Here is a 27,012-nt window from a genome sequence, read left to right as displayed (position 1 = left end):
GGTAAGGACCTTGGGTTTAAAAGGTCAGGCAATATTGTTTTAAAGTAAAATACATCCTTACAAGTGAAAAGGTAAAAAAAAAAAATGTTAAGGTTTTGGTTTGGTTTTGTTCCTTCTAGTGGTCAGAACTTCAGATGTGGCAAGCAAAACAAAACTCTAATGTACACTGAAAGAAAACCAAGTAAAGTTGCAGTTTCCCTTTAGCAGTGAATATTCTACCTGCAAGGTTAAATACCACCCAAGTTAACTAGTTCAATTCAATAGCACAACATTATGCACCACTTACCAGGTATTACTATTCTTACTCCAATTTTTAAAAATTCTGCCTACAGTTATGCATATATAGCCTCCACATGATTTATACAGGTACATACACACAGTATATATATCTATTCATTCATTTATATATTTGTATAAAGTTGTAAGTTAACAATATCTTTTCAGTGATTACTAATATACATTGCATATGGGCAGAAATTGTGAAAAAATTATTACTTTCATATTTTGCCGAAATGGTAGGACATTTCTACCATGTATCGCAAAGAACATCTACATTCACATACGATTTCTCATCGTCTGACTTCTTATATGTCAACTGGAACTATGATATGCTTCATTTACTTGCTTAATTTGAAAAAAAAACCCTAAAATGGACTACGAGAGAAACAGCCGCGGTACACATGTCTATATTCTTCATTTAATAAAAAGGTCAGAGCAGCAATTATCTACAAACTTGCACACATTTCTCCAAGTATTGTGAACAACATAGATGTTTGTGGTAAATACCTTTGCAACAAAGTCAGGATTTCCTGTCTGGCAGAAAAGTAGAAATAGTACCAACTGCTTTGCAAAACTTGCATTACTAATCACATCATGCAGTAATGTCCATAAATACAAGATGGCATGTTACTTTTAGTGACAGCAATTCCATATTATTATTTAACTGTAAGTCCTAATAAAAAAATCACAGTCTGATGCAAACAACTTCCAACTATTTTGATTTGATCTCACGATGCTTAATTAAACAGGAAGCAAACAGCTATCTCTATCTAGCTCTAATGAGTCGAGCAAATTTTCTGCAGCCTTTCCAGAATGATTGTGTCCACAACACTAAAGAGAATTAACACTGACAACGCTGGTAGTGACTTGCCCCTAGCCACAGGTGAGGGTTATACGTTTACAGGCTTTGCTAGTATTCTCTACATTTGATACCGTCAGTGAGGAATCTTATCCCAGCTCCTTCCTACGACCTAGCAGAATTTAACAGGACTCTGGAAGAAGTTATTCACATTTTATCACAGAGTCATTTAGGCTGGAAAAGACAGTTATTCAACCATTAACCTAGCACTGCCAAGTCCACCACTAAACCATATCCCTAAGTACCACACTTGGAATACAATCAAATACAACTCCTATAAGCATGCTTTCTCAGCCCTCCCATTTCCAGGATCCATTACAGATCTCTTTCCTACTGCTTTGGTTAATAGGTATACAAAACCGAAGAAATCAAAGCAAACTAGTATTTCAGCAATATGCCAACACTACTCATCTGATTCAAACTTCTGCAGTGCTCCACAAGAGAAGGGAATACAATGCTAACAAGAATAAATGAATGCACACACGGACACAAAAGGACAAATTCCCATCAATAAAAGACAACTTTAAATCAAAATGATAATATATAATAACAAGAATCTTGCAGAGACTTAACATACATACTGTGATACACTTAATGCCAAAAATAACCCAATTTTAATAGCAATTGAAGGTTATTTCCGTTCAGCTAAGGACAGATATTATTATTACTTGGACTAAACTCCATGGCCAGATCACAGAGGTTTTGCAGGAAATTCCTAATTTTCAGATGCAGCTCTAACCATTCATATGTAACCAAATGGAGAAGAATAATAGCTGTCCACAGCGTAAAGTCCTCAGGATTTTCAGTTATTTGCATCCAACATCACACTGCTGCTTATTAGCAAATTACCATAGCCAAAGGAAAGAAAACATCTTTTTCCAGCTACAACCAAGAAAGCTGAACTAATTCAGCTTGACTCAGATGCAACAACAATCCATGCATTTACGGCTTCAAGTCATGCTTTTCATTCTCATGCCTAGTTGTATAAATTGTGATTATAAAACAAATTCACTCAAAAACTTCTTCTGCATAATTTTTATTAAAATGTAAAACAAACCACAGACTATCCTCTTCAGTCAAGATCATGCAAGCTAATTGATCTCAGCATGACATCTCTTCACATGAAATACCAGTTTCAACAACAGTTATGTCCCATTTGAACAATGCACCTGTTAACATCCAAGCTTCAATTTCTATGCAAACAAAACATTAAGGAAACTATATGAAAGGAGTAGATCTCATGATGATTGATTCACTACCATAAAGCTGATTTCTCAAAACTAATGTGACTGACGTGAGTTCAGATTATGGACATTTTTAAGACTGTTCAACTCCTAACAACTAGCATCTTGGTTGAGTCACTTCAGTTTTGCACAAATACTCTGATTGCATAGACCTGGCTGTTCAGAGGAATGCCACAAAGGATTATACTAACAGCAAAACAACCAACCAACACACCAACCCCAAACCAAAACCACACAAAAGAACTTGGGAATAGTGAAATCCGAAAGTCTGTTTCATTAGCCGTCGCGGCTGAAATTAAAATTAAATCTTAATTTTTATTTCAAGCCTGCATGCCTAGGATCACTTGGACCACCTACTGTTTTGAAACCCCTGTAACAATTGCACATTACTGTTTTTTTCTTCAAAATTGCATTTAAGGAAAAGGTTTAATGCAAATTCAACAGTAAGTTTGGGAAGCAAAATGAGTCATGTACATGGAAATGCATTTTCATGTTTTTTCTGATAATTAAATCACTTCTAGCCTGAGCTGTTTGTAGATTACAAAAAACATCTGGAAACATATCATAAAAGTATTTTGACTTTCTGAGCATAAAGAAAGGTAAGCTAGGTAAGCATAGCCATTCAACATATAATAATGTTATGAATAGAATGTAATTTTGCCAATACAAAATAAAAGTGATTCAGTCTTTAAAATTCACTTTTTTTTTCTCACTAAAACTAGAGAATGAAATGACAATTTCCAAATAACGAAAGAGAAATACAGACAGCAAGTCGTTCTACTGAAGCTAATTTTTACATTCACTGGTAGAATGCAAAAAAAATTTCTATTTCTTTTTATGATAAGTTTAACACAAAAAGAGAATTTAATCAAGACTATCTAAGTCCCCTGATAACCAATGAAAACAAAGGCAATATGCTTAACTATATTAATGCCTTGGTACCATGACATACTCTTCCACTTCCACAGAATTCAGAGGGATAAGATTTTACAGGTAATATATGCTGCATTTTTATTACTTTTTTTTTATATCCTCGAAGACAGCAAACATTTTCTTAAAGTTCTATAACAGCCTTTATACATCTCAGGAAAATTCAAGCCTGGCCATCTACTTGCATTATAGTACTACTGATGTCCAATTAAAAAAAGATCAGATTGTAATCTGATTATATCTTTATCCTTTAGAGGTTAAATATTGTGTCTTGCTGTTCAACATGTCACTTTAGGCTGCAGATTTGTAAAGTTTAAATAACTGAATAATAGAAGTAGCAAATGACATTCAATTAGAGAATTCTAATTAAGAATGTGACAGAACAAAGATCTTTCTCTGATTTATGAATCAAAATATGTTCCCGAAACAGTAGGCACCATTACGCAACATAAAGAGGGCAAGTAAAAAAAACAATCTAGCTGCAAACCAACCCCCAAGTCTCAAACAAATGAGAGAGTAAAATAGCAAAACCAAATGTAACCAACCGACCGATAAAGAAAATATTCCTAGGGATTTAAGGAGGTGGAGGTTGTTTCAAAGAACCACCATATCATCCAAACATTATAAATTGCACTGGGGATAGTCCTGTTCGCTGAAAAGCATTGCCTTGCAGATTATGAAGTGCCTATTTCTATTTTCATTTAAATACACGGAGTTATTTTATAATTGTATAGACCTACAAAGCTTTATAGCATAAGCACTTCTAATTTACATCTCTACATTATATTTGTTTATTCTTTATGATCTTGTCTCCCCCTAGTGGCTGGCCCTCACAGAAATGTACTTCTACCTGTATTCAGACCTGTATGCAGAATCACAGGGTAAGTCAGGCTAGAAAAGACCTCAGGAGGTCTCCAGTCCAGGCTCCCCCTCATGGAATTTCTAGCTGGCCCTGGTAGAAACATTCACCACCAGCTGTTTGCAGTCAAGGTAAAGCTTCACTCCTGAATCCAGATTCAAGGACCTCCCTAAGATCATCTGGAAAAGAAATGGAAGAGGCAGGAAAATCCAGTCACTGAAACTATCTCATTGGGACGTATCTTCATCCTGAAGCCTCATCACTTCTTAACAGAGTAGAGACTTATTCCTGATGCAGTATATGGCTGGCAAGTTGTCTGTCCTCAGATTCATACATGATCATCACGTGTGTAAGAAACATCTAGAATATATTAAAAATCAACTGAAGCTCAAAAGCTTCACTGTGAATGGTTTGCTTCTTCCCCAGTCACAGATGCTGAGCAAGGTTAAGTGAGTAATGTTTCCTCTTGCGTCTCCCAGGAAGATGTCTGTCATGAGGACCTTTACCAGCAGGAAGGGATGCAGAGGCATACCTCAGACAGGAACCTCTGACAACTAGAAAACATCCTGCTCATTGCCATTGCGACCAACCGCTACAGAAAACAACAAGCCATATGAAACTGCAGTAAGATGATCTGGAAAGCTAAGTCAGGATGAATAAAAGGCTTCACTAGCCTGAATGCCACCACATCCCCCAGGAAAGAGTGCTAGAACACAGCAGCTGAAGAGCCACGTCTCACTCACATTAACAAGTCACAAGGACAAGACAGCTGTTATGTCACAAGGATAATTTTGTAAATATAGTAATGCATAATTTTGGAGATTTATTAAAGAAAGAAAGACAGACAAACTCTTGTGCAATTTTCAGATGCTCTTCAGTAGTATATGCAACAATAATAAAAATCTGCAATCTCAAATTGCAATTATCAAAGGAATTACTTTTCAACACAGAAGTGCACAACTAGCAACTGTCTCTTCTGTAAAAAATGGTAAATAATCAGAGTACTAGAAGAGAACATTTCCCATCACTGTGCATCAAATACTGCTAAGAAAAAGAATATATATCAACAAGTATATATGTAGCAAAGGAAAGCAAAAAAGTGGTGGGTTGCCTTAAACCCATCCATCTGTATCAAAACCTTAATTCCAGGCTATTTGCTAAGGAAGTAACTGAATAATGCCTTAAAGAAACTGATACAGCTTTCATTCTTTCCTTTGTTCCAAACGCTACATTATCTTTCAAGTCTCTGATTTCACATTCACAAGCTAATCATACAAATAGATACAAACAGTAACAGCCAAATAATCATCTCCACTATAGGAGGATTTTACTTTCAACTTACCAGAGCATTTTTACAACTAACTATACTGTAACTATTTAACTTCTCTTCATTCATCTTATTACTTTCTTTTTTTCAAGTATTTTAAAAGCATACTGGAGCTACCTCCCTATTTTGGGGGTGGTGGGGTGGTGTTGCTTCTTAAGCAAGAAGAACAGGATGTGAATGAACCTAAGGGAATTAATATCTATTTAGAGTAAGATTACATGTTACAGAAAAAAAACCAAAAGAGCCTTAAAATAACACTTGAGATTATGAAGCCCGCTAGCATAACCACTCAGTAAGAAGCAACACATCTACCACCATTTCACAGCTGATCCTATCATTTCAACAACAATAACTTACCATTTAGGCACTCTTAGCCTAGCAATTCACACAGTAATTTTAATTACAGTGCCTACAGAAAAAAATGTTTTATTTTGTGCTCTGTATTTGTCGCTGTTGTGAACATGCCAGTACGTGATCATCTGCCCCCCAACAGAGGATCTCCACTAGTTTCAGTGCTTTCTTCGTAGGCACTATTTTAATTTTTTTTTCCACTGAATACATGGTTTCACACTTCGCTTACAATACACTTTACTTTTAAAGGTAAAATATTGTTTCTTAAAAACACTGTAGAAAAGTTTTTATCAATGAGCCTAGGGGTATGTTCACATCACTGATTCACGGCACAGGATGAGTTCTTTTCGGTGCAAATTTTCCTTGTGCTAAGCCTATGCTTAGCCTGCTGGTAAGCACTCCAGTGCACCACTGGTGCGTTCAAGGTAACTCACTCCCTGCTGAAGACTGAAGTTGTCTGCCAAGAATTCTTAGGATTCAGAACTGACATAAATGTTGCAGCCACTAAAGATTAATGTAAACACATAATTTTGAAACTGCAGCAAATTGAACACTCCCTTGTTGCAATACAACAGCCAGGAACAAATAATTAGCAAGTATAATGCATATATCTTCACAATGCTCTGTTAAGACAAAAAAAGTACAATTATCTCCACTCTACAGGAAAGGAACAATGGCATGAGTGTCAAAAAATGAAAATGTCAAAAGAAGAAAGTACCAAGAAGAACTTTAGTAATTTTCATTTTTTCAGGACATTAAACCTTATATGACATTTTACTATGAAAACCTACAGGCTACTGACTTCAGGTACAGGTGTGAAAAATCAGCTTATTTTTTACCCCAGTCTGAAGCTGTTTATCTAGAACTTAAGAAGAATGAAAATTACATGGAAGTAGCAGCCTGCTTGTGAAAAATGCAGTAATTACAACTCCTTACTTCATTCACAATATACTTTCTAACTGTCAAAGGTAGACACAGGATCATAAAATTTCATTTATTTCTAGGGCCTATCAAGGGAGATGCTATAAAGTTATAACCCTGTGACTGAAAAAAAGACCCAAGGTGCATACATGTTGTCCTACATGTGCATATACCTATGGTGTAATCACACCTGTTCATACAATGACTTTTTAAAAACAGAAATAATAAATACTTACATTGAAATAGTAAATGTATATATTTACATTGTTACTGTTTCTGATAGCTTGGTTTTATTCTTTCAGTTTCCTTTAAGAATAGGAAATTGCAACTGAAAAATCTGCATTTTCCTGAACTCAACTAGCATACTAGTTGACCTAGGCAACAACAACCTGACACACAACTAGGCAGGTTGACCCTGACTTGGTACCAGGTACCCACCCAAACCACTCTATCCCCTCCTCAACTGAACAGGGGAGAGAAAATATAACTAAAGGTTTGGGTGTCAAGATAAGGACAGGGAAAGATCACTCCCCAGTTACCGTCATGGGCAAAACAGACTTGACTTGGGGGAAAATTAGCTTAATTTATTACCAACCAAACCAGAATAGGGTAATGAGAAATAAAACCAAATCTTAAAAACACCTTCCCCTCACTCCTCCCTTCTTCTCAGGCTCAACTTTACTCCCGATTTTCTCTCCCTCCTCCCTGCCAATGGTGCAAGGGGATGGGAAACGGGGGTAGCACTGAATGAGTGTCAGTTCATCAGATGTCTCTGCTGCTCCTTCCTCCTCAGAAGGAGGACTCCTCACACTCCTCCCCTGCTCCAGCCTGGGGTCCCTCCCACAGCAGACAGTCCTCCATGAACTTCTACAACGTGAGCACTTCCCACAGACTACAGTTCTTCATGAACTGCTCCAGCATGGGTCCCTTCCACAGGGTGCAGCCCTTCAGGCACAGGCTGCTCCAGTGTGGGTCCCCCAAGGGGTCACAAGTGCTGCCAGCAAACCTGCTCCAGCACGGGCTCCTCTCTCCATGGGGTCACAGGTCCCACCAGGAGCCTGCTCCAGCACAGGCTTCCCACAGGGTCACAGCATCCTTCAGGCATCCACCTGCTCCAGCATGGGGTCCTCCATGGCTGCAGGTGGAGATCTGCTCCAGCGTTAACCCTCCATGGCTGCAGGGCACAGCCTGCCTCACCGTGGGTCTTCACCACGGGCTGCAGGGGAATCTCTGCTCCGGCACCTGCAGCCCCTCCTGCCCCTCCTTCTGCACCGACCTGGGGGGCTGCAGAGTTGTTGCTCACTCCTCTCTCTAGAGGCAGTTGCTCAGGTTATTTTTCCCCCTTCTTAAATGTTATCCCAGAGGTGCTACCATTGTTGCTGACAGGCTCGGCCTTGGCCAGCAGCGGGTCCATCTTGGAGACGGCTGGCACAGGCTCTGTCAGACATGGGGGAAGGCTTCTAGCAGTTTCTCACAGAAGCCACATCTGTAGCCCTTCCTGCTACCAAAACCTTGCCACACAAACCTAATACAAGTAGTAATTAACTGGCTTTCAACTGCAAAATTTATTACCTCACCTGAAATCTTTGTCAGGGAACAGATTTTGGATTTCTTTCTTAACAAAATATCTATCTACTCTTAAATCATATCCAAATTAAAGAGCTAGATTTACAGAGATTTAGGTACTCAACTCAAATCATACCTTCAAATCCCTTTTGCCTTCCCAAAAAAACTGCAGACAGTTGATATATCTTCTGAGACTTGAAAGAGACAAACGTACCATAATTCATTGTAGCAAGCATTACTTTTTGCCCTGTATCTTCTATAAATAGCCATGCCCCAGAGAACCTAAACTAACAAAAGAGTGTCTACCAAACACTCCAAAATACTTCACAGAACTCTAGAAAGCCGAGATCTCGCAAAAATAAATGCAAAGTATCACAGTCCAAACAAAACTGATATAAGGTCTGAAACTTCTGTTCCAACGCATGCCACAGGCTTGATGACAGAGAAAACCTGCTCGATTCTACATACACCGTTCAAGGTAAGGAGCAGGCCACAAACCTGAAAAAATTAGCATACATTTTTCACACTCTCAAAGAGACAGCACATGTATGTTACACTCTCCACACTCTTGATACTCTCAAAAATATTAGCAAGTGTTAGGACAATGACTAATATAATACTGCCTACTGCACTGAACAGCATTTTCTCACTTGAACATATTCTTCCATCTTCATTCACCTCCAGTTTCTTCTTTTATTCTTAGACTATAAATTTGCTAAGGCAAGCTCACCTCATATGCAGCTGTCCAATTTATAATTTTTTTTTATTAACCAACAAAAAAAAGGATAATTTGCCTTTCAGATAGTACTGTTTGTGGTCACTTACCTGCCGGGTGTATTAATTTAGTCACATACTAAGTGTATTTCACCAAAGGACATTGGTTTCCTAGTGATTTAGTGGTAAAGTAAGATTTTTCTAGTCCTCATCTATAGAAAGCCTCTTTGGGGCTTGCCTTTTTTCCCTATGCTTCAGGAGAATGACCAACAAAATTAATAAAATCATAAACAAAGAGAACTACTCCCCCACCTTTAAAAGACATTACTATGCCTTTTGCCCAGTTATCTACTTTAACAAGCACCTATTCAAATGTGTAGTACAATGTACACATTAACCACATCCTCACATTCACATATTTAGATACTTTTCATTTCATGAATTACCTTGTCTGCATCCACTTTTCCTTTGACAAATTCCTTCTTCCAAAATTCCAGTGCCTGTTCCAGAGTCAAGCCAATGCCTTTTAAGAACAGTCCATATTGCATACGGCCTCCGTGACGGAGATGATGGTTATCACGTAGGGCTTTGTGCAACTGGCGCATGCAAAGAGGGAATGACTTCACAGAAAGCTGTCAAGAGAAAAAACGTGTTTAAGGCATACTGATCCTTTAATTTGTCGGATATATGTTTATTGTGATTATTAATCAGCTCCACTTGAAAATGCCAATGGCTGGAAGAATAGACATGCACGTGCAGAGTGCCTTGGGACCGATAACACAAGCGTGTCTGGCAGCCATCAAATCCAATAACAGAGTAATACAGGTGGTAGTATCAGACTATCTTCAGCTACAAGTAACACAGATTTAAGGCTGTCAGGAAAAACATACCAACAGTTCCATTACAGTATTTCTTGCTTCTCCCTTATTTTAGGTTCTGGAATGGCAAGGTGACTTTTGTGAAGAGTTTTTGGGGGTTGCAGGCGGGGATGGGTATTTTTCTTGAAATGTCTTTGAAAAACTACAAGCAGGACTAAAATCCACTGCAACTGATCTGCAGGTTGTTTTTTTTCCCTGAAGAATATTATTTCTTATAAAGCAAGGTTTCAGAGACTAAAAAACCCGAAACATTCAAGTTTACTTGGGCTTTGCATTTTCATTTTTAACATCTGAGTTATGCCATGGAATTCACTACCAAAGGAACCACTATCATGGTTAAGATGGACACTGAAAACACACATGATTTATAAAGTTCAGATAAAGTAGTTGTAATGTGTTTTTGCCTCTGCACCACTGATGTGGTATTACAATCATTTGTATTTACTTCCTTGTTTTGAAAAACCCTTCTGTAACTCAAAAGTAAAAAAAATAGCATTGAAAAGACTAATACTGCAATGCAATAATCATAAACTAAACATCATAAGTTGCAAAATTATTTAATATGAAAATTCTGTTAGACACTGTTCATAATTATGTTAGGTATTTGTGAAAGTTCACAAAATTAAGTAGCAAATTAAGCAATTCATAATAGCTCCAGTCTAAATCCTGATTAGATGCATTTTCAGTTAATTCTGCTTTATTTCAAACTTTATCACAATTTTGTTCAAGTGGTTCCCAAGTGTTACAAAGCAAAAAAGATAAAGGCTTTATATGTTGTATGTACATAGAGTACTTGAATTTTAAGTTATAGATCAACATATAACTCAATAAACACAGAGGACTTACAGCATCAATCTGTTCTAGAGAAATTTTTCCAGTGTTCCTCTGCACACTGTAATCTGGGCCAATGTAAGAATGGCTGAAAAACAAAGCAAACAGTTCAGCATAATTTAAAACTGTTCAAAGATGTTTTTTAAACTTACAAATTTAGAAAGAAATTATTTTTCCAATTAAGGACTGCAAATATTTTCTATCAGGCAAAACCAAGGAAACCATATTTGACAGTTATGTAAGTAATTAAGATTTATAAAACCAACTATTAGAGTCAACATGGTAAAGAAACCCTCTCTTCCTTTCACCTGAAAGGAGTGGTGAGAGGTCATTTAGAATTCAGATCACAAGATCACACTACTGTTGAGGCTGAGAAAGACCTCTGACGATCATCTAAGTCCAACCCTCTGCTCAAATCAGAGTTAACTACAGCAAGTTCCTTAACATCTCATCAAGTTAGGTTATAAGCATCTCCAAGGACAGTGACTCCATAACTTTCTGAGCAGCCTGTTCCGGTGTTTGACCACACTGGCATTAAAAATGTTTTCTTATGTTGAAGTGGAAATTTCCTGTGTATCAGTTCATGCCTCCTAGCCTATCTCTGGATACTACTGAGAGGAGTCTTGCTCTGCCTCTTTACTCCCTCTTATCAGACACCTATTTATACATGCTGGTAAGACAGAGCCTCTTGAAATTTATCTCTACCAGGCTGAACAATGTAAGCTCTCTCAGCGTCTCCTCATACACACTGGGGAGTTCAAGGGTGGATACAGCCCTCCAGATGTGGCCTCACCAGTGCCGAGGAGAAGGGAAGGATCACGTCCCTCAGCCTGCTGGGAGTGCTCTTCCTAATGTCGCCCAAGATACTGTTCGCTTTCTTTGCTTCAGGGGTACACTGGTGGCTTCAGTCAGCTTTTTTGTCTACCAGGACCCCAAGGTCATCTGCAACCCTGTTTCACAGCTGTTCGTCCCTCAGTGTATACTGGTACATGGGGTTATTCCTCCCCAGATGCTGGGCTTGGTACTTCCCTTTATTGAACTTTGTAGGGTTCCTGTCAGCCCATTTCTCCAGCCTATCCAAGTCCATCTGAAAGGCAGCACACCTGGTGTAAACCGTTCCCCCCAGTTTTGTATCATCTGAGACATGCTGAGTGCACACTATGCCCTATCACCTAGGACATTAAAGAAACAGCTAAACAATATAGGACCCAGTATCAATCCTTGAGGTACTCCACTGGTGATTGGTCTCCAGCTGGTCTTAATGCCTCAGATCACAAACCTCTGAGCACAGCACTTCAGTCAGTTTTCAGTCCACCTCACTGTCCATTTACCTAGCCCATACTTCATCAGTTGTTGGTGAGAATGTTACAAGAGACAGTGTCGTAAACCTTGCTAAAGTCAAGATAAATAAAATCCACTGATTGCCTTCCTTCCCTCCCCGCCCCAGTCTGTTGAGCCTTCTATGATAAGATGACCAGCTACAAGGTTAGTCAACCATAATTTCCCATTCACAAATCCAAGCTGACCATTCATGATCATGCTCTTGTCCTTTGTATGTCTGGAACTGAGATGAGGCTGACCAGCCTATGGTTCCATGGATACTTCTCCTTACACTTTGTGAAGGCAGGCTTCACTTTTGCTTTCTTCCAGTAATCAAGAATCTCTTCCACTTGCTATTTGTTTAGCATTTTAAAAAAACAAAAACCAACCAACTAACAAACAGAAAACCTGATGTACCACTATGAACATCTACCATGGGGAAAAGTAAAACCTCAAAAACTACTTAAGTGTACCAATAAAAAGCTGGGAAGGCTTTTACTGCAGTACTGAGATACAAACATGTTAACTCCTGACAGTAGCTGTCAGACCAAATTAGCACAGGACTTTGCATGTGCTGCCTCACCTTTCATTCACACTGCAACAAAGCTGCTTGTGATACCTGAGCTAAGTTCAGGTTACCCTACACTACAGCAGACAGTTACACAGACATTGCAACAAAAGTAATTTCAAATCAAGTACAAGCATCTAATGCCCAGCTTTTACTTCTGAATATACAGACTTCTTGAATGAGGATATATGCAGGGCTGCAGAACAGGCCAAGAGAAATGCTTACAGCAGAACCCAACCAAACTCAAGACTTGACAGTACAGAAGGCAATAAAGCAAACGGGGGCTTTGGATATGGCATATTGTATCCAAAAATCAGGTTGCAAAGTCTTGGTAAGAGCAAATTTCTTTGTGCAAGAAGGATTTTGCAACTAACTTACAAGGATCGTTTCGTAAATCTTTTGAAGGCATATAGAAGTTAACTCCAGAAAAAGGAATTTAGCTAAATGATGATATTAGGTGCTCCAGATCATTTTGTGACATTTTAATACTGTAAAGTGTGAAAAGCATATAGCTAAGAGTTGATTTTACTACAGTACAAATAGTTTGTTTAATTGTACATGCAGTCATTTTATTCTTTAGCCTTATATCTGGCACACACTGGAGCACTAGGCAAGCTTACTGTACTCAGATTTGTTTCACTACACAGCAATGGATAAATAATTAAAAGTATTTGAGCAGTGTGTGTCTATTACTACTGATTCTACTGAAGAAGTATCTAAATTCCTTTGTAGAACCAGATCTGCACAACTTTACTTAGGCAAACTACAAACAAAAGAAAAATTACAGTCCTCAAAATATTAGAATCAAAGCACAGAACAACAAAAACCAGCTGATGCTTAGGCTTTTTTTTTAAAAAAAACAACCAACCAATTAGGAAAATGACCGTTCAGCCAGTTATGACATCCCCCGATGAATGTTGGTAACTTCTTAAGCTCCTCTACTATAATCACTTCAGACTATCTGCTTGTATCCTATAGTATTTATTAAAATCATACCAATAATGAAAAAAATTGCTAAGCTAAAGAAACCCTCTTATTATCATCCATAGAAAGGATTGGCCTGGAAATAGGAGGTCCAAGGAGAAGACACGCAAGTTTTCCTATAAGTGAACAAAGTGTGACTTAAGGAGCAACTGCTAAAAAGAGGGCATGCTCTCTGAATCTTGCAGACCATTACATCTGGACTTGGTAGGTAACTTTACAGCGAGGACAGAAAACTCAATGCCGGGGGGGGGTGGGGGGTGGGGGGGTGGGGCAGGGTAGAGAGAGAAGAAGCAATTCTTCTTTTCAGACTCTCAAAAGGTCAAATATTCTCAGTATGGTAAGCAAACAGCAAAATTTTTTCATTAATGTTTCCTTAGTTTTACATTAAAAGTAGCATATGAACTTTGCAAGGTCAAGATGTCTTGATACCTGACACTACTTAAAAAGGCTGAATCGTACAAACCACCTTCAAACGTGGTGCTCTGAAAAAGAGTATGCTTTATCCATCCAGAATATGTGGTAGACAGCAGCTGGGCATAAAAAACCCAGCACTAGTCATGTGGCCTTCGGTAACTAAGCTGTTGGATTCTTGTACCAAGGAGCTTAAGGTACTAGAGCTTTGGGGTTTGCAAATTTAGGTGCCAGGTCTTCTGATTTTCCACACTAGAGATTCCCTAAGGTCCCTTGATTTCATCACAAAAAAATCACGCTGCTTTCTCCATAGATTGCCATTATTTTCTCCACATTTCTATTTAAATACCTCAGCAACCTTGGAGGGTGGGGGTGGGGAATTAAGACTATCCTTCATTCTGTGAACAATGGTCCTCACTTTTTCATGTCAGTAAAGGTTGCCAAACAGCTTCCCACTGCTGGTTTGAAAACACATTATAGCACAAACCAATCAGGCTTGTGAGCACCCTCACTTTCTTCTCCTATTTCTTTCTTCCAGTTCTAGCTCTTATTTTGGACTCATCCTTCCTTTTATTCCACATAGCTTCTGAGGTTACTTCCCGATTAAACTTCTTACCTAGAAATATCTAGTTCTTCATAATTTCTTTTTTTAGTTTACTGGAATGCAAGCAGCAGCGTCTTCATTTTTCACTTAAGAAACCTGTTTGATTTTACCTCTATATATAAATTCATGTCTCTCTTCATTTAGCCTGACTAAATCACTCAAAACTTGTTTTTCTAAAATCCAAAAATCTCAGTGACCAGAAGTTTTCTAAACATATCTTGCAACTAAAGATCAATACACACATTCACACCACTGTTGACCAAGAAGAAACCTCCACCACATCGATGTTTCCAAGAATGGGACCTTTGTCTTTCAAATGAACAGCCGTAGGATCGTTCTGATAAATACCGCATTATTCACAGATGTGCTAGTATATAATGGGATTTAGTGAGAATATGAAGGGCACTTTATAGGTGCTGAGGACAGTAAATGACACCAGTCTATTAAGGTGTGCATTCTTCTTTACTTGCCTGTGAGATAAGCATAAGTGAGAAGGAGAGTGAACACGCTTGCACAAATATTGTGTTATCCATTAAAAAAATCCCATCTCACAAAACACTTGGTTTCTGCATCAACCTTATGAACTATCGTTTGAAGACAGAAATAACAGAATTGTATAAATGTTGGTTGTAAAGGACATTAAAAGAAGGGCATTGAGTCCCACAACCCATCTGAAGTGGGACTACTGCCAACACTAGTCAGATAAGCCATGGCTTTTTCTAGCCGCATCTTAAAAATCTCCATGAACCAAGATTCTTCACCTTTGGCAGTCTGCTGCACCATCACTCTAACAAGGTATTTTTCCTAATATTAGATCTAAACCTCCCAAGCTGCTGTATGTAACTACTGTCATTTGTTATATCCTCTGGCACCATTGAGAATTCCAATACCATGATGTTTTCCTTCTAACAGTTATAGGCTGCTGTTTGATCATCCCTAAACAACCTCTTCACCACACTAAAAATCAACTCTGCTTTTTATAATTCATGTACAGACACTCCTAGAGTAGTTTGATGGGACTGCATACAACAGGTTTTGTCTATCTTCGAAAATACGCCTGCAGAAGATTTAAAACAGTAGAGTGTTACGACCCTGTAATTTCATCACAAAACCCATATAAACTCCTTCAAAAACTGGAGTTGTGCAAGTGTTCTTCTCATGCACTTAGACATAAAGTTTCCATTTCTATTACATTGCTGAAGTTTTAGCAATTTAAATCTCCTTGTAGCCTACTGTGAGCATGCATTAAATACTTTAACATTTTAACTAAAAATGTTCTCTTTTTTGGTCTAGTACAATTATTAGAAAGCACCAACGAAACAGAATAGGGTAAAAAAAGAAGACTAAAGTCACAGATAGAGTATGTATTTAGCCCAGAAAAGTCCAATTACAAAATATATGTTATGTCCATTTAAAAAAATAGGCATAGATTAAAATATCTGTGCACAGATAATCCACAGTAAAATGACCTTTTTGGAGGACTAGCTAATTTAAAGTCACAAGCAGATATGAATAGCTGCCAAAAAATATGTGGGGCATTAACAACCAAACAATGCTCTGTAACCTTCAACTGTATGCTCTTTTCATGCATTTCTGTCTAAGCTTTTGCTCCCCTGATAAAGCTCTATTAACATATGCCAAAAACAAAAATACTGCTCTAAGAATTCATACAATGACGGTACAACTAACCAATATCCTCCTTTCTTATAAGCAAGATGAAGCGAAAAGAAATTACAGATTTGCAGAAATAAAAAACACCTGTTCAGTCATCTGTCTGCTCACTGACAGAGTTTGTTTTTCAAGCTGTAAAGTTTGACATATTTTGTTTATTTTAAAGGAACTTCCAAAAAGGCAGCTTGTAAGCATTTAGGTAGTTTTTCCAGTTGGTGACAAAAAGTACTGGGAACAGCCCCTCCATTTTCGCAAAATCAAAATGGAAGTAACTTACCAGATGTTTAACACACATACACACACGCAAGTTAACATAAGAATGTGCAAAAAATACCTTTTTGCATAAATGTAGGATACAGTATTCCTGTTAAAGTAGCTGATATTAAGCTACCTTTTTTTGCAACCTTTCCTTTTCCCATACTATCAAAAACAAAACAAAACAAAACACACAGAAAGGACTGTGATTGCTGTGATACTGAAGGCTGTGCACAGCACGTATCAAAATAAATTTCAAATTTCTCAGCTAGAAAGCACAATTTATAAAAAGCTAACCTAATTGCTCTTTAGCTTCAAATGGAGAAAGGCATGCCACTGAGACATTTTGCTAAAATCCCAGTGAGATGTATGGCAACAAAGACAAGGAAAGTCATTGGCACTCAGAAGTACCCCCTAACCAGCTACGTAACAGTTACACTGCAATATTTTCATTCATTGCTTTTGAACGAAGTTCAACCATACGTAAATAAGCAGAGATGCAATGAAAGCTATTTCTCCATTTCTGATTTACACTAAAAGCAACAGAAGATGAAACTGCTCCTATGTAATAAAAGTTACAAGAATTACTTTTTTTTTAAATCAAAATAAAATGTCAGGTTTTGGGTACAGGTGCCTTGAGCAGTAAAGTGCCACAGGAAACAGTGATCTTAATGCAAAGCTGTATGTTTTCAAAAACAGAGCTTTCATTACTGACGTTCAATATTTAAGTAACTTTCTACCCTTAGAGATATTAAAAATTCAACTGAATAAATACCTGAGCAGCCCAATCTAACCATATCTGCATTGAGCGGTGGCTGGGTTTAATGATCTCCAGAGGTTCACTCCAAGCTAAATTATTCAATGGTTCTAAGCCAATGCATCTCCCTCTAATTGTACAGATCTTGTTCTCCTGCACACTACCACAGTAAGAAAACTCTCCCAAACAATATAAAGGGGTAGGAAGCACTCACATATATAAGAAAGAGACCAGACCTATGCTTAAGCTGAAGAACATCAGAAAAGTATCTTTTCTTAACTCTTCATCCACAAACACGTTCAAAGAAAGTAGAAAGCTTCTATATACTGTATACTACTAAGAGAGAGGAATGACTATTTCAGATGTGTTGTAGAACACACTAATGGTTCACATTTTCAGTTCCCTCCATAGATCCATTAGAAGAATAAAGTAGGACTCCATATGTCAATGGAGTGAATGACAGTGAAATCTTCCAAAAAGATCACAGAGAATAAAATATTTGCAATGAGGAAGGCACATGCTCTGAGCAGTGCAACTTGGAATCTGTCTTAGTTATAAAAAGCTTAACAACTCTGCACTTACTACATTTATTTAAAAAATCATAAAAGCTAAAATATTTTCTCGTTATATAGATGCAACATCAGACTTCTAAATTATGTTTCATATCATTTATAAAGCTTTTGTTAAGTTCAAGGGATACTACCAGGGTGTTTTTTTTCCAGTCAAAGCCAACTACACAGATGAAGTGTCTGAAAAAAAATGTAGCTAAAAACATTCTACTAATACAATTCTTTTAATCTGTATGAAAGAATATATTCACGCTTCCCGTTTATGCTACCTGAGATGATTAAGGAGAGGTTGTAGTCTCTCATCAGACTGTATGGAAGGCAGCGATCGTGCTGTCAGCTAGAAGAAAACAGAAGTTCAATTAATAAAATATTAACTTCAAAAAAATTGATAGCACAAAGCAGGAATGATATAAGAAATCATCCTGCATTGCTACAACTTTATACAACATTGGATAAAACAGACTTCCTCCTATCAAAAATAACTAAGCACAACCCTCCAGAATCTGAAGTTTGCAGAAATATTTACAAGTTAATAAAGCCAAACAGTGAAAAATATTATACAAAAAATTACAATGTTATTTTAATTAAATAGCAAATCATCATTGAAAGCGATACACTTTTTTTCCCCACACATACTTGAACTAGAAGTCATACTCCACTCAGCCAGCCTTCTAGCAATCACATAATGTAAATATTGGCCATTAAGCCATAATATATACAATTTATATTTGTGTAGAAAAATTTACATGTTTATCACTATATTACTTTTATATAGACATTCCCCTGTGTACACTTTTTTTTAAATAGGCATAACCTGTATTTTGTCATTGGCCTGTTCTAAACTAAATACATACTTTTTTTCAGGTACCTCTTTCATTTGACTAGTTAAAAGATTAAACTTTTTTTGAAAGACAAATGTGGTAGTCTATAAATTAATAACTACATGTCACGCTATTGCATAATACCAGTTAACTAGTGTATTCCCTAAAATGATTGGAAAACTATATGTATTAAATTTGCTTAATATCAGTATATAGGCGTCTACCTTTAATCTGTAAAAGTTACAAGCATAGCACTTTGAATACTGCTGACATACATCTAATATAATATAATGTGCATTTCATGATTCTATTGCTACCAAGTTAGGCTGCACTTTGAAAACTACCTTTGTATAAATCTAAAATTTCAACATATTTCACATTGTATAAATTACCATCAAGTTCTCAAGTATTTGACAGACTTAAAATAGACAGTCTCAAAATAGCATGCATCGTTATACATACTCTTTTAAAATCTTATTTTAAAAAAATAAATCCAAAACCAAGGCCAGAAACCTTTTAGCACCAACAGTGTAGCTTCACCCTGCCGGCTCCAACACATCAGTAAAGGCAAGCACTGAAGGAGGACTAACTAGCAGGCTGCAACTTCTATTTATCACCCACAAATAAATATACTCCAGAAAAAGCTGCACTCAGTGTTTGGGTACAGGAGGCTTATTTGTAACCGTAAGAAACTCCATGCCAGACTTCACTGGCACATAGGTAGACTGTGCGAATATGAAAAGAGTTTAATATTTTCCTGAAAGATCACCCATTCATCGCATCCATTTCATCACCTTTGCTGCTAGGCAGAAGTCAGACTGGGGCCAAATTTTAAGACTCGTGCCTCAAGCGAGCAGTATCAACCACCACCTAAATGAGAGTACGTTCAAAACAGCTAGTCAGTCAAGTGAAAGCTGAAGCTACTGAAATCAAGGACAGCGGGAAAGGAGGAACGGGCCATTTCAGCTGTTAAGCCAGCCCTGACCTGCAGCAATCACTGCTTCAGAACGCGGCTCTTCTCTGTCCTGGGTAACCAAGTGTGCTCATCCAATCTGACTGCTGTAGTAAAAGTCAGGTAGTCTCAGCAATCCAGTCATCTTTCTTTTTAAAAAGGCTTCTATCTTGGCAATTAAAGCGTTATCCACATTTTCTTATTTTATGGAGTTAGATTGAGACGCATACAGAATACTAAAAATTCAGTAAGTTCTGTATTTACTCAGAAGTTTCTCTTGATAAAAAACTCATTTTCTTACCCCTGAGCATTAAAGGCCAACACACATATTGTCCTATATTCACATCCTCTATAAAGTAACCCTCTAATTTTGTTTTAAACACAACCAGAAAATCAGAAATTATTTCTGAAGAGAAACTGGAAGCCCTCCAAATACTAGCCAAGTTATTCCACTTGGCTAGTATCAGAACAGAGCCTGAATTACCTGAAATACCATTTTCTTCTCTTTCTATTAATAACTTAACTGATACAGAAAACAATATTTGTGTACACACTCACATACATATGTATATTTTTACATGAGACAAGTATACAGTATTTTTCTCTATACAGTACTTTAAATATTACATTTAATCAGAAAAAGCTCCAAGTTTTTCCCCATTATAAACAATGCATTCACAAAAAGATGATGTTTATGAAAGTCACACTGGACCGTAGTAAAGGAGGAAAAAATAAAATTCAAAGCCTGCAAAAGTACTGATGTTATTGTCAAAGTTATATATACAATAAACTACATTGTTACATAAACATTACCAACGAACAGAAATACTGTTTTAAAACTTATTTGGGAGACTTGTAGGAGCTGTGGAAGAACCAAGATCTAGTGATCTTACCCCAGTTTTTTCCTGCTGTTGCAATGAAAGAATATGGAAGTAGTGCCCTATGCTGGCTGTTTTGGGAACCACCATTAAAGGGGAAAAAAATGTAAACCCTTGAAATCACAGGAGAATCCATATGGCAAATGTTTTTCTTCATTTTTTTTTCTTACCGCCTTGTATTTCACCAAAAATTATGGAACTATGCAAATTTTAGTAGTAAAATGAATCCCCATTTCCTCCATCACATTGTCTAGAAAGAGAAGACAAAGCTCTCTACAGAAAATGCTCTTATGAAAACAAGATCATACACCTTACAACAAATTAGGTTAGTTCAAATGTCTATTGTCAGGAAGATGTGGGATCTTCATAACTGGTCTTTTCAATCCAAAACTATGGACAGTTTTCCTTAAACACAGTTGAGGAGACCTCAACACAGCTGAGGACAGCCCATCAAAATATTTTAACTGAAAGAGCACATTTTCCTTTAATTTACCTGGATTATAAAAACAAAAGGTAAAGTTTTAATGTATTAAATCTTTCCTCACAGCTGTGTTTTTTCTCATGAGCCACACTTGGTTTTTACAAGGTGGTGGTAAATTAATGTTACTGTTTTCAAACAGCGAATAATTTTATGTCCTTTTTTAACAATATTCTTCTAAAAGGAAAAGATAATCCCAATTACAGAATCCAAACAGATTCTGAAGATTGTTTTCAATCACTCTGAAATGAAGGCACAAGCCTTGCCTTCACCTCTATATGGTACTCAACACAAAGATCATCCTACCAAAAAAAAGAAAAGCAACATATTTTAGATGCATGAAAGATGTCAAAATGTTGTCAATTAAGGAGCATAGCTCCGAACTCCAATCATGCTGAAGCAGTTTGATTTACAGAGATCACAAACCACTGCAGACTTCAGGTATTTCCTGTCCCAAGGCCTGGATGGTCAGAGGAGTGGGCAAAGTGAGCTGCAGACAGAACATGCAGACACCTCAAATTTGAGCTGAGATGGTGAAAGCTGGGGTGAGTGATGTGGATCGTTAAAGGCAAATTGAGCACCATGTTATCAATATCACACAACATTTAAAATTGAGAAAGGAGGAAGAATGCTTAACAATATGAGGAAAATGAATAAAAAAACTGAAATGTGAGACAATACATTGGTCCAACTTCATACTAGCTTTAGTACCAGAGTCACCAGCTGTCTTTCCTGCAATTTAGATTGTGAACAGTACAAAAATAAATAAAAATAATAATTAAAAAAAAAATCGCAGCGCAAGCATTGGTGGGAAAAAATCAAACCAGATATTATCAGGTATTTCATATATTTGAAATAAACAGAATTCCAAAAGCTTTCTACAATTTTGACAAAATTCTGTAGTATTTTTACACAATCTTGTACAAGAGCAAGAAGCTGAGTTGTTCTTTTCTGTCAAGCTCTATGCAAAAATCACATCTCTAGCGTTCACTATGCTGCAGGACATTTTCATATGTCATGAAGAAGGTAACAATTTCAGAACAAAGAAAGCACGGATTGATTTGAAAACTACATAACATTGGAATTATTTAAGATTGGCAGTGGTACTTCACGTAATAATGAAGACAAAAGGATGACAACTAACAGGCTGATGTCTATGAATTGGTCTGTTTTTCTTTCCCCCATCCAAACGTGAAACCAGTACATGAAATTGCAAGGTATTGAAGATTTACTGTAAACCTTAAAAAAAGGTTAACTTGACACAAAGCCTGAAGTAGCAGCTCCACATGCTATCAGGAAGGCAATGACATTTTTATACATGGCAATTAAGAACAAGATTATTATGGCTCAATTAACTTTTCTCAATTTTTTAGGAGTGCGTGAATTTCTTGATTTTGAGGTTATCATGTGAGAGCTACTTGTTCTCTAAGTGTTTTTCTGCACAAAAGATAAGAGAATTTTAATTTTCACAAAGAGTTTACTTTCTAAATGAGATGTCCTAATTAGCTGTATAGCACAAGAAAAATTTAATATGCTGTCAGACCATTTGATGAATACCTTTTTGAAAAAAAAAATCACATTGAGTTGGATGTCACTGAGAAAAATTACATGGAAAGCTTAGGAGGAAAGCACAGAAAGAGAGGGTTTGTGATGAAGGTTACTTTTAGCTGAGGCAGGCTACTGAATTACTCCAGGCTGTTTCTACAGTTTTCGGGGGGGGGGGGGGGGGGGGGGGGGGGGCGGGGGTGTAGGGAAATGTACGTTCCTTTAGGAGGTTTCATTAGAGAACATAAAATGTAAATTACCACCAAGAGTATTTCCTTATCGACCAAGTACTCCTAGAACAACAAGGAGTGCCTGAAGGCATGCTGTCCACATCTACAGCCTGTTGATTTGCCCCTACACCATCTGTCAAGCCCAACTTTTGGGTTTTTTTCACCTGTTCTGGCATTCATGCTATATCTTTCGTATTTTAACAAACACTGTACAAGCAGGCTTAGTGTGCTTTTGCCTCCTCAGTTCTTTTTAAACCCAGGCAGGCAGGATTACATCATTTAAAAGGGAGGGTGACTGCACTGTGAATATGTCTAGGGACAGGGTATCTCAAAGAATGCTCAGTCCCTGGAAAGTTACCTTGCTTTTTCCTCCTAAAATTTCTTCCTTCGTAACTCCAACCTTTATAACATTTACTTGAAGGAGGCTTGCAGAGACTTTGAATAGAGGACTGCTCTTTCAAGTGCTAAACGCACCTCTGAAATACATAGTACTTCTAAAGGCAAGCCCACAGTTCCCAACAAGCACGCTGGAGTTCTTTGAAATACAGAAACTTCTCTACAGGGGCTACTGAAATTATTTAACCTATACCTCCACTGGCAGCTCCAAAACAAACCACCTCCATATGTGCTTCGCTACTCAGTGTAACAAGGTCTGGATTAAGACCAGGCATAGGTTTGGGAGCCTTCTGCAGAACAGATACAAAGATTTTCCCAGAATATTTTTCTCTATTTCTGCTACAAGTTATGTCACTAATAAAGGGTGTGAAGGAACAGCTCTAATCCAAATGCAAAGAAGAAATAAGGGTTCAAGTAGGATTAATCAAGGCAGCCATAAAAACTAAAGAAAAGGCTTCAACAATAACACCCAAAACCAATATACAGAAAAAAAGTCATCTGCAAAAGTCTACCATCACCTGTGACCACAAATTACCATGCTCAGCAATAAAACTGAGGGGCAGTTTTTCCACAGTAGCCGTTGCTCAGGGCCTGGCTGGGCATCAGTCTGCTGGTGGCAAAAATCACTCCTGATTTTTTTCTTCTTCCTCCTCCTGCCCTCCCTGCTTAATAAACTATCTTTACCTCAATCCATGAGTTCTCTTATTTTTGCCCTTTCTGAATCTCTCCCCCAGCCCTTGGGGAAGGGCTGGGTGGGGTGGGGGCTTTCCTGCCGGCCAGGGTCAATCAACAACATATATAAAATCATTTTGCACCAATAAGAAATGGGCAAATTTCAGATTAATGATAGATTTCACAGTATTTTGAAAGCTTAGTCATCTATCTTACAGGAATCCAAAAAGAGCTGCTACTGGTTTGTACAAAATCTACTGAAGGTGGTTCTACACCACCTCCTTTTACCTTTTACACTCAACAGTAACTCTTTCCTATTAACAGAGGCAAATTTAATAAAAAAAAATAAAAATCATATTCCAAATATGGGGGCAGGGGGGGCATAAAAAAGAGTACATGTGTTTAAATAGAAACTAAAATGCAAAGGGTCAAAATCCACTATAAACTAAGTCTCTTATATCCCTTTAAGACACAGAAAGTTGATCCCATCTAGACAGAAAAAAAATGAACTTCAACCCCTACTCCTGTTTACCCAACAATCTAGAGACCTGACCTATAGAAGCCACCTCCAAAAGTAACGAGTATAGTCACTACATCCATTTGAAACTGTACTAACAAATCACAGTATTTTTAATTATCAAATTTAATATACTAATTCAGAGTTATTTTTTATACTGTCTCAAAAAGGTCGAAGAAAAATACTGGAAAATTCTTCCCTACAATTGCACATCTCCCTACAATCTTCCTGCACAACCATCTTAATACTTCATTACTCCATTACTGGGCTTCAACTTCTAAACTGGAGAGATCACATCCAGGTTGCTTGCTTTTCCATTTTATTTTTAATTGCTCTAATTAAACAAACTGGTACCAAAACTAGTTTTAAATGCTACTGGGGACAACACTGACAAGATAATTACATGGTATTTACACTATCCACAAATGTTTTATACCATTAGTATAACAGTTTCTAAGCCTTGGTGAAAAAATCGGTCAACAAAGGTTCATAAGAACTGTTCCTAACCCCAGGGGGAAAAAAAAAAAAAAAAAAAAAAGGCAGACTTGAAGCGATTACACTATTAACAGTAGCAAGAAATAACAGGATACTGTGGCAACCAAGCACACAGCTAAGATGACAAAAGAAAAGCAGAAGAGTTGCAAAGTGGTTACCTTATAAAACTTCATTTCTCAATTCCAAGTCTTTCCATCTTCATAGCAGCAGTAACAAAATCAGTAGATTAAGCAAAGTAAAAACCTCTATGACAAGTATTATATGCTGATTGTAAGAGTGTAGAAATAACACTCCTATATTCCATGCTCTAACTCTTTAACTAAGTCATTAATACATTAGTGAAAAACATCTGCAGAAAAATTCTTTAACAGTGATTTTGATGCAGCATAGAATAACTAAAGTTGTCAGGCTTTTGTTATATTTCAATTAGATAACTACCAAGCAAATTTTAGAAAATAGTAAGAACACAGAAATTAGAAATAAGAAAAGAAACAAAAGCCTACGTGTTTTCAATCTTATACCACAGGTTACAGACAACATTTTTATGAGGATTAAAATTTACACTGTGAAGCCTTTAGCGTCTTCCCATTATGTTTACTGATGAAAAGAAAAATGAAGGATTTAGCTAAAAGTTTAAGTATAAAGAGGAAATTTCTATTTAGAAAGCAAATAAACAAACCATGGATTAGCATATTCTTTTATTGTATTATGTACTTCTTAGTCCATTCTCCCACCAACAATTTGTTCCTAAAATGCACTTAAATGCCTTTGGTGGTACAGGCAACCCTTTCCTGCATTTGTTTCCGAGTTGTTCCAATAAGAAAGGACAGAGCATAAAGAAAACCAAAATCAGTTTGGACATCAGAACTTCAACTTCAGCCTTCCAGCGAAGGCTTTAGATTGTTCTTTATTTCTTTAATGCAATCTAAGAAAAATTTTTATGAAGAGACGAAAGAAACATTGTCTATGTAATGTTAACAACATATTCAGAGGAAACACATCACAAAAATGCTTCTTTAATAATGCTGTATGGATTACAGACATTAAATTGTTACAGTTAGGACTTCAAAAGTTTAAAGAGAGAATCTACTTCAGTCTCTCATTGCTGCCTAAGGAATAAGCTGTAACTTACATGTTTTCTATTTCATTTGTTTTGTAATATGCCACTTCACAGAATGTGCCTTTCTTGTTAAAATGTCTTAAACTTAGTTGTGACATTTGCTTTTCATTAGCTCATCTTAAAAACCTTTAAAAAAAGTTTCCTATTCACTGTTCCCCTGAAATATTTCCTTAGATAATTCCTGTTTGCTCTGAAAAGGACACAATACATACATGACGGTTCAGAAAAGCATTAGTTATTAGCCCAAAGAGTTACAGTGGCCTGGTGTGTTGCCTAAAAGGGAAAAGAAAAAAAAAAAAAAAAGCATTAAAGTTTATATTGTTTGCTAGGTTTGCTGGAATTGGTTTTGATTAGTATGAACTGCAGTATTACAAACTTACTGAATGTCATGATTTAACCCTGGCTGGTAACTAAGCGCCATGCAGCTGCTCACACGCTCCCCCCTCACCCAGAGGGATGGGGAAGAGAATTGGAAAGGAATGTAAAACTCAAAGGTTGAGGTAAGAACAATTTAATAATTGAAATAGAATAAAAACGAAAGAACAATAATAACAATAACGTCAATAACAGTTATAATGAAAGGGTGGGGAAAAGAATAAAATCCAGAGGGAAAGGGAGAAAGAAAACAAGTGATACACAGTACAGTTGCTCACCACCTGCTGAGCAATGCCCAGCCAGGCCCCCAGCAGTGACCAGCAGGTCCCGGCCACCCCCCCCAGTTTATATACCAAGCATGACATCATGTTGTAAGGAATACCCCTCTGGCTAGTTCGGGTCACCTGTCCTGGCTGTGTCCCCTCCCAATTCCCTGTGTCACTCCAGCCCTCTAGCTGGCAGGGCCTGAGAAACTGAAAAGCCCCTGACTTAGTATAAACATCACCCAGCAACAACTAAAAACATCCCTGTGCTGTCAACATGGTTCTCACATCAAGAGCCAAAACACAGCACTCCACCAGCTACTAAGATAAAAATTAACTCCATCCCAGCCAAAACCAGGACACTGCCAAAGT

General features: G+C 37.3%; 1 protein-coding gene across 1 annotated transcript in view; it reads right to left on the bottom strand.

Annotated features, from left to right (window-relative positions):
* The window catches only part of PRIM2 (DNA primase subunit 2), a 127,925-nt gene that overhangs the window by 35,158 nt on the left and 65,755 nt on the right, over window positions 1–27,012 (bottom strand). Inside the window, exons 8-10 of the mRNA XM_037392130.1 lie at window positions 18,168–18,235; window positions 10,775–10,847; window positions 9,497–9,682 (exon numbers count right to left, since the gene is read on the bottom strand). Of these exons, the coding sequence (XP_037248027.1) occupies window positions 9,497–9,682; window positions 10,775–10,847; window positions 18,168–18,235 (327 nt within the window). The remainder of the gene's footprint in view (window positions 1–9,496; window positions 9,683–10,774; window positions 10,848–18,167; window positions 18,236–27,012) is intronic.

Source organism: Falco rusticolus, chromosome 6 (assembly GCF_015220075.1).
Source record: "Falco rusticolus isolate bFalRus1 chromosome 6, bFalRus1.pri, whole genome shotgun sequence".
Taxonomy (NCBI): Eukaryota; Metazoa; Chordata; class Aves; order Falconiformes; family Falconidae; genus Falco; species Falco rusticolus.
This window is presented reverse-complemented; position numbering and strand designations above follow the sequence as displayed.